General features: G+C 37.2%; 2 protein-coding genes across 2 annotated transcripts; both read right to left on the bottom strand.

Moving 5' to 3' along the window:
• Nucleotides 1-1,781: 1,781 nt before the first annotated feature.
• On the bottom strand, nucleotides 1,782-4,045 carry LOC103965767 (protein SODIUM POTASSIUM ROOT DEFECTIVE 1). The gene is given in 4 exon segments (XM_009378841.3): nucleotides 1,782-2,234; nucleotides 2,236-2,285; nucleotides 2,624-2,699; nucleotides 2,889-4,045. Coding segments are annotated over 4 exon segments (939 nt in total). The 5' UTR covers nucleotides 3,561-4,045; the 3' UTR covers nucleotides 1,782-2,093.
• A 3,965-nt stretch (nucleotides 4,046-8,010) lies between these two features.
• On the bottom strand, nucleotides 8,011-11,628 carry LOC103965769 (UDP-glucuronic acid decarboxylase 1). Its single transcript, XM_009378842.3, has 7 exons — nucleotides 10,665-11,628; nucleotides 10,386-10,533; nucleotides 10,208-10,287; nucleotides 9,347-9,430; nucleotides 9,149-9,223; nucleotides 8,753-8,845; nucleotides 8,011-8,516 (listed from the first exon to the last, which is right to left on the bottom strand). The coding sequence occupies exons 1-7, from the start codon at nucleotides 11,274-11,276 to the stop codon at nucleotides 8,307-8,309; spliced, it is 1,302 nt and encodes a 433-aa protein (XP_009377117.1). The 5' UTR covers nucleotides 11,277-11,628; the 3' UTR covers nucleotides 8,011-8,306.
• Between the last annotated feature and the right edge of the window lie 438 nt (nucleotides 11,629-12,066).

Here is a 12,066-nt window from a genome sequence, read left to right as displayed (position 1 = left end):
CTACCTACTAGTATGTGTGTCTAGTTTATGAGTTTAAAGTCTTTGTGCACTTATTTCTCTTAGTGTTTGTCCTAACTTGGAAGCACGAAGATTTTTCTAATGATAGATTTTGCCTTGTTAAATCCTACACCTTGTGTTCAAATTTTTAGTTATGCTTGTTATTTTTGTGGAGAATATTTTCGTATGTGATTGGATGTGAAACTTAATTTAAGAATTGAAATTGAAATTGAATTTTTGAGTTGGAACCTATTCACCCCATCTAAGTTAACTAGTATCCATCCTAAAACCTAGGGTGACTCTAAGATTTCAGGGACCGTGTGCGAAAATTAAATTGAGGCCCTTTCATGTACATGACCTTTTTTTTTTGGGTATTTAAAAAAATTTTTTCCTCTATGGTACATGTATGAGTACAAGATATAATATGAAAGTCAACTTTGTAATACAATATCGTCTGCTGAACAACAAATATAGACGAATTTTAAGAAAAGTATATGTCAAAGAAATGAAATTTTTAACCAAGAAATAAGATGGTATATAAAAAAATGCAGTATTCTCCGAAACATAAAATAACTTAGGAAATTTTCAAATTTGTACTTAATTAGTTATATGCATATATATATATATATATATTTTGAATATATGGAACTGAAATATATATAATTAAAAGTTGGGGTCCCCTTGTAGATGGAGGCTCTGTGCAGATGCTCCGACACTCTTCCAAACCCTCCACTACCTAAAACTTTCATCTTATTTATTATTTTTACCAGATTACTGATCTTTACAGCTTCCAAATAACATTCTAAAAAGAGACGAGTAGTTGGTGTTACTGGCTGCGGATGTCACATTCTAACCCGAAACACCAAGAACCCAAAAATATGGCCCTTGAGCCAGCAACCCAACACTCAGGATTTTACAGTTTCCCAAGCACCGTTTAACTTAGCATAAACTAAGGTAAAAAAGAAGACGAAATAAAATAGCTTTTACGAAGCACAAATTAAACAAAAACATGGGGACTTGTAAAATAAAATAGAATGGGGGCCATAGATAGCTAAGAGCATCTCCTATCAAAGAAAAATATCAAATGTTAATTTGATGACTGATGTAGCAATATTAAATTTTTTCTTTTTTCAACCAATGTGTTTTCTTGTTATAAATAATATTTGTAGATCCATTTTTAAAAGAAATTAATTAAAATAAATTTCAAGATTTTTAATTAGTGTATTAATGGGATCCACACAATAAAATAATTAAAAATTATTTGACATCATCTTTGCTTATATGTTAAAATTGACATATGAAAACTTATATGTCAATCCACATAGGATTGACATATCGGTTAGAACTTACTCGTACCTTTAAATTTGATTATATGACATTCCACTTAGGATTTGATATCTCCTTTGGAGATGATCTAAGCAAGCTTTTAATTTCTTGGGTACTCTTAAAGAGAACAAGAGAAATTTACCTACAATGAGAATGCTGTTATATTTGTATCTCAAATTAATCACGTATTTTTATGCATTTTAAATTTCGCATGACAATACATGATTGCTAATTGATTTGCATATGATTTTAATAGCATTCTAGTTGTAAGGAGAAATTTTTCATTATGACCGGAACACGGGTGGTACACCATGTATTTTAATATAAGTGGTGAGAAAATTTATTTTTTAAGCTATTAACTTTTTAATACACATATCCTACCATTTATACAATAACATATAGTGTACCACTCCGTATTTTAGTCACATTGAAAAATCTTTCTATTTTTAAGAAAGTTCTCCTCCAAAAGGCACCACCTTTTCTTATAAGAGTAGAGAAAGCAAAGGTCCCAAACTAAAAGCAACGCATCGGATAAGATGAGTTCTATTCTTGATTCTTCTACTACTCGCTCAACTTCTTCCTAGCTAGTTCCTGCCAAGCAATACAGAATCTGGTTCCTCCACTCACTCATGCTAACAGTGCATTTACACTAAGATTAAATTTTAACTAATAATTAATATAAATTCACATCCAAACCATACATCTAAAGAAACTTCCCAGTTTTTGGTTTTTTTTTTTTTCCTCCTCTCTCCTGCTTTCTCTCTCTTCAGTTACCTGTTAAATTCTTTCTTGGCCTCTAGTTTGGTAGGACAAGGTGGAGAGGCAGGTGATGCTGATGACACAGTAGGCCAAAACTGAGCGTTCTTCACCTTTGAGACACTGGCAAGGACACTCAATGGGGTTACATCTCCTAGTGACTGTCACCTTCTTTGCTGCAAAGTCTATGTTGAATGATGTCACCCCTGCCAACATAATTCCCAACAATTAACTTTGAGTTTATATATTCATTGGTAAAACTAAAATTGCCATAAGTGGATGTTAAATTTACTGAATGAGCTCTTATTACAGTTGAGAAATGGAATTGATTTCCGCACAACCTTTTCTCCTTTCTGCACACCTTTATTTATTGTTGTCTCTTAATTTTCTTATAGTTTATTCAATTTAAACGCAAAAATAAACATGAATGTGCATGAGAAAAAAAGAATTGGTGGAAATCACTTCTTTGAATGATACAATCTAGTAAAAAAGTTTTCAGCTTTAAGGATTTAAACAAATTACAAAATGGTAAAAAAGCAATTACCTTCCATTCTGGATAGATGTTTTCTCAGTTTTCCTACACACCCTTTGCAGTGGAGAGACACCATCAATACAACAACCTGCAAAAGAAAATCATTATCACAAGTAATCATTAAAATAATTACTCAAGGCTTTGATTATTCCTTGACCTGGGATTCACACTCTCGACAATTTAAACCAAATTTGGAACCATCAACATTGTTTAGTGTTACTTCTGTGCATATAAACTAGCAATTTGAGCAAGAAAAAACAGAATAATTTGGACATACCTGGTTGGAAGGGGGCGCCGGCAGCGGCGGTGGTTGTGAGTCTTTTGTCAGAGATGAGGAAGAGCTAATTGGAGAAGTAGTAGATTCATTTTCTTCGAGTATTTTTACTGCATTTTGGCTCTTTTTCTGCCCAACTGGAACCAATGCCGAAACCGGATCGTAATCGGATAACCCATCAAAGATCACAGTATCACTCAAAAGGTATCTGGTGGAGCCAGGAGGAGTGATGAGATCAGTAGGGTTTGCAGAGCTCTTCCTCACAACAACACTCTCACTTAGAACAGAAGAAAACTTCTTCACATTTTCATCCAACTTTCCTTGTAAAAGATTACTACTCTTCCTCTTCTGGTCTTTTTCTTTTGTGGAACTCTTTTTCTTGTTTTGATGATCAGTGCTTGGTCTTGGTGATGAGGAGTTTTTTTTCTTGCTCTTTGAGAGTTGGTGGTAGGCTTTGGGGTTGATGGGAGATTGGGAAGAGCATGGAGCAATGGGAAGGGTTCTGGAGCTTGTGCTTCTTCTTGCATCTTGGATGATGGGGTTGTGGCGGTCGAGGGCTCGGCCACCGAGTTGAATGACGGAGGAGGAAGAGGAGGATGCTTGATTCTCCATGCTCATGCATATGGTTGTTGAAGCTTGGGATGCACAGAAGATGTCTATGCCTTTCATCTTCATATTTGATATTGATAACACAGAGTGGGAGCTAGTGGTTTAGAGAATCTGCATAAAAGGAGGAGCGAGAGAGAGAGAGAGTGAGAGAGAGGAGGTTTAGAAAGATGGCCGGTAGTTTAATTTCTGCTTTTGAGCTTGAAGCTTCCTCTTGGAGATAAAGGAGATATTGAAGAAACATAATGTGGTTGTAGATTCCAAGCAAGTTATAAAAAAAAATGATTTTTTAGTAAGAAAACTGATTTAATTGTATGATACACTGGAAAGATAATGTTGAAAGTTTTTCACAAAGTGATTTTCGCACTTTCGGTAGTTTTTCCTTCGCACTACTCGTCTCTTTGCTTTTGTCTATTTTAATCTATTCAAATTTATTACTGTTAGAATAAGAATTAGAGTTGGAAGAAAAATGAAAAAGAGTGCAAAAATCACTTCCATATAGTGCCAATATTAAATTAGACTATTCCAATACCAAAAAATGAAAGTAAACTCCCACATATCATGGGGCAGTACAAGTAGGACTTGGTGCTGAGACTCTGGTTAAAAAGTAAAAAAAAATTGAGGGGAATTGAAGAAGGAAAGTAAAAAAGTAGTAGAAGCATCCTTTATGATATACAGCTAACTTATCTGCGGATTCAATGGATGAAAATGATGTGTAGTAAGTGCCTAGTTTTATTTCCTTTCCATGCATGTGTTACCATTTACCAATTGTATTACAAGTCATAATTTCTGCATTGTCTCATTATTATTTTTAGAGGAAGACACATGCAATTTCGACCTAAAAGTGAGTCATATATCCTTAAAACTTTCAAGACAAAAGTATCCACTCAATTTTCACAAATCCACCTCAAACTCAATTTTGGTTTTCTCCAATGGGATATCTACAGAATACAGCAACACTTTCTCACTACAATGTGTCAGTTGTAATTAAATATTAAAGACACTAAAATGTCTAAAAGTGGATCGAACTTGAGATCTCTTCCCTTGGTAACAATCGTTGCGAGATAAAAAGCAAGCTAATTGATGAACCTATAGTTACGGTACAGATGTTTATCTATTTTTTATTTTTTCTGAAGTAGAGTATGACGTTCATTAATGGAGGTAAAAATGAATAGGAACAAAGAGAGTGAGTGTCCGCACCAAAATACAAACAAATTTACATCCTCTAATAACAAGTCGACGATCAACAGGCAGTTCTTTAAACTAAATGGTCTCTTGTTCTTCTCCGACTCCATTTCGAGTTCGTCTCTCTGCAATTAGATGAAGTAATTTATGAGTGTCGGTGTGCCATTACATAGGTAGTTGTATAACTCGTATTTTGAAATACTGTTATCTTTTTGGTATTCCTTCATTTGGTATCATGTTTTTCTTTCAAGTAATTAAGGAATTGCATCAGGAGAGCATCAGATATTGCAGATGGTGCACTAAGACCAATATAAATACATAATTAATTAGGGCATTTGATGGTGTACTTACAGAGCTAAATATCCTAATTTTGGCTTGGATAAGAGTGGAGGACCCGTGACAGTTTCCTTTGGATGCTTTAACCTTAAGATTTATATAACAATGGAAAGTGAAAGAAATTGTACCCTGCAAATACTAATTTATTGTATAGTCGGATAAACTGTTGGCCTGGGGCTTACATGCCCAACAAATTTATATTCACTACTTCTTCACACGCTTGGCAGCAACTTGTCCCCATGAGATTAGTCTTTGAAATGAAACAAACAAAAAATCAGAAGAAACAGACCAACGGCTTCCTCAGTTTCAGCGTGACTCTTAATTTTATGTTATAAATTCACTTAAGTTATAAAACATGCATATCTTCTTATTAAGACTGTATTTCAAATCCGTGATATATCAATCATGTTGCACTTCATGTTATAACACATGGCGAGGCAGTCACACTCATAGCAACTTAGTACATGTTGTGAGTTCAAATTATATTGAACTTTTTAGTCAAAATGGTCTCTGAGATTTGCATAACACATAACTTTGGTCCTTGATATTTAAAATCAATAGAAGTGGTCTCTGAGATTGTCCACTATCCATTATTTTGATCATTCCGTTAAAAACTCCGTTAAGTTGAGGTTATAACACATAACTTTGGTCCTTGAGATTTGCATAACACATAATTTTGGTCCCTGAGATTTGCCTAACACATAACTTTGGTCTCTAAGATTGTCCACCATCTATCATTTTGGTCCTTCCATTAAAAAGCTCAGGGACCACTTAACGGAGTTTTTTAATGGAATGATCAAAATAATGGATGGTGAACAATTTCAGGAACCACTTCTATTGATTTTAAATCTCAGGGGTCAAAGTTATGTGTTATGAAAATCTCAGGGACCATTTTGACTAAAAAACCTTTTGAAATTGCAAGATTTTGTAGCTCACTTAACTAAAACCATTTCCCTTTGCAAATGAGGTTACAAGTAAAATTGAGATTACGGGTTTAATTCCACTTCTCTCGTATCGCTTGTCTTAAACAATCATATTATAATTAAAATTGAAAAGAAAAATATAAGGGTTTGAAGAATTAAAGAACAAGAAGAAGGTCCTACAAAAACGTTCTTAAGAAGCCAAGCATACCAGCAATGGAACAAAGATATGAAAGGAAAGCTTTCCAGATGATATTTATCATGCAATTATTTAGATTCCTATGGAATAAATGTTGCCAGCATATAAATGGAATAAAAGAAGGGAAAACCATTTGGAATTTTGCTTTCTTTTCTATGGATGGATGAGACACAAAGTTCTCACTGTGAGAGATATTTCTACTCGTCAAGGGTTGTGGAATCAGATGCTTATATAAATGGCTACCATCACTCATTAACTCCTTTCCTTTTCTTCCTTTATATTCCCTGCCTACCCTCCACTTTCACCAATTCAGACTCCCAATTCCAAACGTTTCCATCCTTTTTTTTAAATATATTTATTTATTTTTCCCGCTCTCTGATATTCTTGATTAAGAGTCTCTCCTTCTCTCCAATCACTTTGTCAAACGTAACTTAAATAAATTGGTTAAGACAATGTGTCTGCTCTTATGCAATCAAGTTCAGTCTCTTTTGTTGTAAGCCGTAGTTTAAGAGAGCAACTTACGTCAAATGAGTTCATAGTTATCGTGGCACTCGGTCTAATAATCAATATACATGTCAATGTGTTACTGGATGAAGACATCACGTAGCGGTGAATCCTTTCCATGCAAGTCCAAATAAAATAGATAGACATTTCTCTTCATCTCAGGTCGTGACGGATCTTCTCAATTCAAAGATTTCTCGTAAGTCGTAGTTTAGAAGAGTAGCTTACATAAAACGAGTTTATCAGCGATGTCCCGGTTCAATAATGCATTACACACATGTTAATGAAAAGCAATGAACTTGGTAATCCCTGGTCTTTTGTTTTTTGACTTAGTCTAGAACTTCAATTGGACTTGCATGGAGGTGGAAAATGGTGGGGTTGTTTAGAAGGTAAGCTTTCTTCTTTTTTGCTTTAAAGTTTGGTCAAAACTTTATTAGAAAATTATAAATGCGTTCTGTAAGTGAGAGGGCAGCTTTTTCGTGCCTTAGATGAGATGGTCCCAGGAAGGGACTCTGTGCAAACCATGCATGGCAATATGACATGGAATTTGATCCCAAGTTCCAAACTTTTACCTACCAAGATTTCGAAAGGAAGAAAAAGGCCAAAAAAACAAAAAACAAAACTTTATTGGATTTTAGTCAGCAGAACATAGGGTTTGGGATTAAAATTTAAAGGGATTTTCTTGTATATAAAAATTATCTGAAGTTTGATGGATTTTTGTCATTCTTGCTAAGCAAGTAAAATAGTTATCATTCTTTCCCTTCATACCAAATGTTATCTCACCAAAAGCACTTGTAACTTGGAGAAATTTGAGTCACTGGATGAATACTTCTCTATGCCTATACATCTCGTTATGTGATCAGAAAGACAAATAGAACAGCTCTACAGATCCAGTGACACAACAGAACCTCTTGTTAGTGCGGCACAAACCGAAGCCAATGCCAGACATCAGTGGCGAGCATGGACTTGATATGTTGGTCGATTTGCTGCCCAAGGTGACAGTACAATATGACTTGGAGTGATTTATAGGCACTCTAATGTTATGATATTCCTTCTACACACCCACAACATTTGACAAATATACTAAAAGCAAACCTTAAATGGAAAAATCGAGGGAGGACCGAGGAGCCAGCAAGTCTCCGTCTTCCCCACTCCGATGACCCATTTTCCTCAATTCCGGTCAACCCCTCCCTATCATCTTTAAAGCTTCGACCAAGTTGAGAGGAACAGAGGAAGGGGTTCGCGGTGATGACAAGAGAGGGGGAAGCACGTACCTAGAAAGGGCGGTCGAGGCGAAGCCGTTTCATTTTCTTCGTTCTAGTTTAGTTTTAAAAATGTCAAAAAGAATTCAGACTACCACCTCTTATCAGTATTAGAATTTTCTGCAAGGAGAATCAACTTTCGTTTCAAGATACCTAAAAAAATGTCAAAAAGAATAAAAGAAGATACATCCTTCCACCAACACAATGTGTGCCAGAAAATGTTGTAAAAAAATTCATCAAAATCTAGTGACTGTAGACTCTCTGCTGATCAAGCACGGCCGTTAAACAGATACATTTCCTACAGTGGCATTTTGCTTGAATTGCCAGGTAATGTGAACTGAGGATGACAATAATAAACGAATCGATTTGATACAGTCATGCTTCACACTATACATACCGGTTCTCCTCATTCTTAGTTAATCCCTTTTCCTTCATCTTCATTTAGAATGCGATTCTGGAAATCACTCACCATTAGGGGCAGTCCTTCCCTCAGTGAGACTTTCGGCTCCCAGTTCAATAACTCCTTGGCTTTGCTAATATCGGGCTTCCTCTTGTGTGGATCATCAGCAGTGTTTGGTCTGAATTCTATGGTCGCACTAGAATCAATTGTTTCTTTGACAACCTGTTCATCAGGAAAAACAGAAAATTGAGAATGCCATCGTACAATCACTCTGTTGCGAGCATAAAAATTACTTGAGAATACCAAATATTGTAACAAACAAACATAAAAGAAAGCAAAATGCTAAAAATGTTTTATAAGAATTACCTCCCAAGCATCTTTAATATCATATGGCATTTCTATGTCTAAATGGAGTGTCTAAAATACATTAAAACTACGGAAACACGATTAAGACAAACCTCGGCAAGCTCTAGCATAGTGAACTCCCCTGGGTTACCCAGGTTGAAAGGTCCGACATGTTCTCCATCCATCAATGCCATCAGTCCATTGACCTGTCATTGTAAGAAGTGTTTTATAAGACCCATCCATCACATCATTTCAGTAATTTATTCACTGCCCTTAGGATTCAAAGTCAGACAAAATGAATATTAAAGATTTGCAAGCCTTCAGAATTCAGATCATGTCCTAAACTTTAACTGCTTCTAGAATTGCCTGGTGATCATGAGATCTATTGTTTCAGCCATACAATGTACATGTTTCTGAGTACAAAAACATGAAGAATATGCGTAAGTAACGCAGCATGCGCAAAAGTTGCAAGGAAAGAACTATATAACGATACAAAAAGTCTGGCATACCAAATCAGAGACATATTGGAAGCTTCGTGTTTGTTTACCATCACCGTACACAGTCAATGGTTGTTTGCGGATAGCCTGCACAGACAGCCAAGGTAGTTAATAAAACAATGAGAATCACATTGCAAAACATTTAGTCTTCATGAGTTATTTCATTGAACAAATTTCAAAATCACTTTAAAAGAAAAGGGTTGTATTAACCTGAGCAACAAAATTGCTAACCACACGCCCATCATCTAAACACATACGCGGCCCATAAGTGTTGAAAATTCGAGCAATACGCACCTGAAAACAGAAATCTTTATATGAGTTTGACAAGTCAATTGTGGAAAATAAGTCGATGAATATCCTACCTTACTTTTAGCCACATTAGTTAAAACTTCTGCATGATAGAAAAGGATTTCAAAAGGATTTGGATGAGAGAAAAGGTTTAGAAATGGAAGATGACTTGTATGCTTCACTCAAGGATAAATTAAAATTGAAACTGGAGCAGGGTGAAAATTTGCATCAAACAACCCATACATGGAAAAAAACCCATATAAAAAATTTACTTGGCTAGGGTTCAAGTTGGCATTATCATATAGTTCAAGATACCGTAAAAGGAAAGCCCAAGCAACACTTGACTACTTGCAACCTGCAACCCTTAATTTTACAAAATCGTAATGCGTAAGTCCACCGAATCAACATTTATAATGACAATTAAAGTATAGAACAGAATAGTTTTCAAAGGGAAAGAATATGCATAAAGTAGAATATGTGGAATGAATTAAAAGAACAAACAAGGTCACCCAAAGTCGAATTTCACTATAAAAGCTCCCAATGCAAGGAGGGAAATGGCGGGCGGGTACCACTAAAGTGAAAAGGCATGCAGTTTCTCAAGAATAAATTGGTTATGGAATACCAGATCGGAGATATCAATACAAAATTCCAACATAATCCTACTCAAATGTAAAAGAATGACATTAACATTCTACATCTGCATGCCTAACAATCCAGGCACCAAATGATGGATTTCAAAACAGCTCATTTACAGGTTAACATCAGAACCATAATTTCAGTTACCTCAACATCTGCACCTCGATGATAATCCATTGCCAATGTCTCTGCTGTCCTCTTTCCTTCATCGTAACAGCTCCTCTCACCTACTCTTTCCAACCACACATGTGCATAAACATATTAAGCAACAGAAATGCATTGTGGACGCAAACATCTAACATACAAAAAGAAACTAACAACACACCTATAGGATTCACATTTCCCCAGTAAGTCTCCTTCTGAGGATGCTCCAGCGGGTCGCCATAAACCTCACTGGTACTAGTAAGCAAAAACCGTGCCCCAATTCGCTTGGCAAGTCCCAGCATGTTAAGGGTACCCATCACATTGGTCTTGTAATCACAGTCAAGGACCTCAAAACCCGAAATTTCAGAATTCAACACAAAAAATCAAGCAAACAACAACAACCCAAATGCCAAAATTCAATAAAAACTACGATAAAAGCATAACTAGTTGAAAAGGATATAATTGTCTTGACTGGGTTATACTTGTAATGAACAGGGGAGGCAGGGCAAGCCAAATGGTAGATCTGATCCACCTCCAACAGAACCGGCTCGACGACGTCGTGCCGAATGAGCTCGAACCTCGGGTTCCCGAAATGATGCACCAGATTGTTCTTCCTCCCAGTGAAGAAATTATCAATCACAATCACATCATTACCTCTGTCAAGGAGCTTGTCAACGAGGTGGGACCCGACGAACCCAGCTCCGCCGGTGACGACGATGCGGAGCCTCCGCTTGCCGAGGGCAACAGGGACGCGACCGACCTTGGCATGAGTGGGCTTGGAGACGAGGTCGTGGGCGGTGGAGAAGGATCTGGAGACGGTGTTGATGGCGGAGTTGGGATCGGAGGGGCCGAGGCGGGAGAGGGTGGGCTGGAGGATGAAGAAGGTGGAACCGATGAGAATGCCGACGAGGATGAAGAGGAGGCGCTGCTCCTTGAAGAGGTAGTTGATGGATCTGGGGAGTGATCGGGGGTGCTTGAGAGCTTTGGGGGAGTAGGGAGAGCTTAGGGTCGATGGGGTCTCTTCGTCCCGCCGGTGGTTCACGCTCGATTGCTTGTGCAGTTGCTTCATCATTACAATTTAGGGAATTGGGGATTGAGATTTTTTTTTTCTCTGTCTCTTCTGGTTTTCTGGGTTTGGGGAGAAAGACAGAGACTTTCTGGTCCAGGTGAAAAGGATTAGTTGGGGACTGCGTGTGTGTGTGTGTGTTTTGGTATTTGGGCCAGGAAGGTGAAAGGTCTGTTTCTGAGAGGTGGTTATGGTTATGGTGATGGCGATGGCGATGGAATACGATCGAATGTTGGGGGTTGCTTTGAGTAATTAGGAAGGGATTTGCATTTTGATTGGACCCAGATTTGATGATGAAGCACGCGGGTGGCAGTTGGTGTGTGGGAAATTATGCTACGATCAAGGGCATGAGTTAGCTTATAGCTTAGCTATGTTTTGAAAAATGAGCAGTGAAGTAATACACTTAGGGGGCGTTTGTTTGCCCTCACTAAGTTGGACTGGATTGGACTGGACTAGCTATTAGTCCAATACTGTGTTTGTTCCATGCTGGGACTAACATTAATGAGACTAAAGGGGACTAGCATGGACAAAACCCTTCACTAAGAGGTCTTAGCGAGACCCCCCAATAACCATGGGACTAGCTAAGGCTATCCTCTCTTTCTCGTCCTCGTCATGCTCAACGACCACTCCCGACAGACTTCTCATCATCTCCGGTCACCTAGATCAATCATTAACTTTCCGACTCTCTTTCAGATCCATTTCACAATCAACTTTCATATAAAATATACCAAATTGAAGCTGGGAGTGACAAGATTACGATTTTACCTGAATCGAGGCTAAAATGTGGTCGAATGTG

This window comes from the organism of the source record quoted next, unplaced genomic scaffold (genome assembly GCF_019419815.1).
Source record: "Pyrus x bretschneideri cultivar Hongxiangsu unplaced genomic scaffold, Pyrus_bretschneideri_v1 Contig11, whole genome shotgun sequence".
In the NCBI taxonomy this organism is placed as follows: Eukaryota; Viridiplantae; Streptophyta; class Magnoliopsida; order Rosales; family Rosaceae; genus Pyrus; species Pyrus x bretschneideri.
Note: the sequence above shows the minus strand (reverse complement) of the source record. Positions and strands in the feature narration are given on the sequence as shown.

What these genes read in the sequence shown, in the direction of transcription:
- LOC103965769 (XM_009378842.3), bottom strand. Translation starts at nt 11,276, where the DNA reads ATGATGAAGCAACTGCACAAGCAATCGAGCGTGAACCACCGGCGGGAC. An exon ending in ATCGAGGTGCAGATGTTGAG is followed by an intron (nt 9,431 to 10,207) that starts GTAACTGAAATT and finishes TTCTGTTTTCAG; the next exon opens with GTGCGTATTGCTCGAATTTT. An exon ending in TTAGCAATTTTGTTGCTCAG is followed by an intron (nt 9,224 to 9,346) that starts GTTAATACAACC and finishes CTGTCTGTGCAG; the next exon opens with GCTATCCGCAAACAACCATT.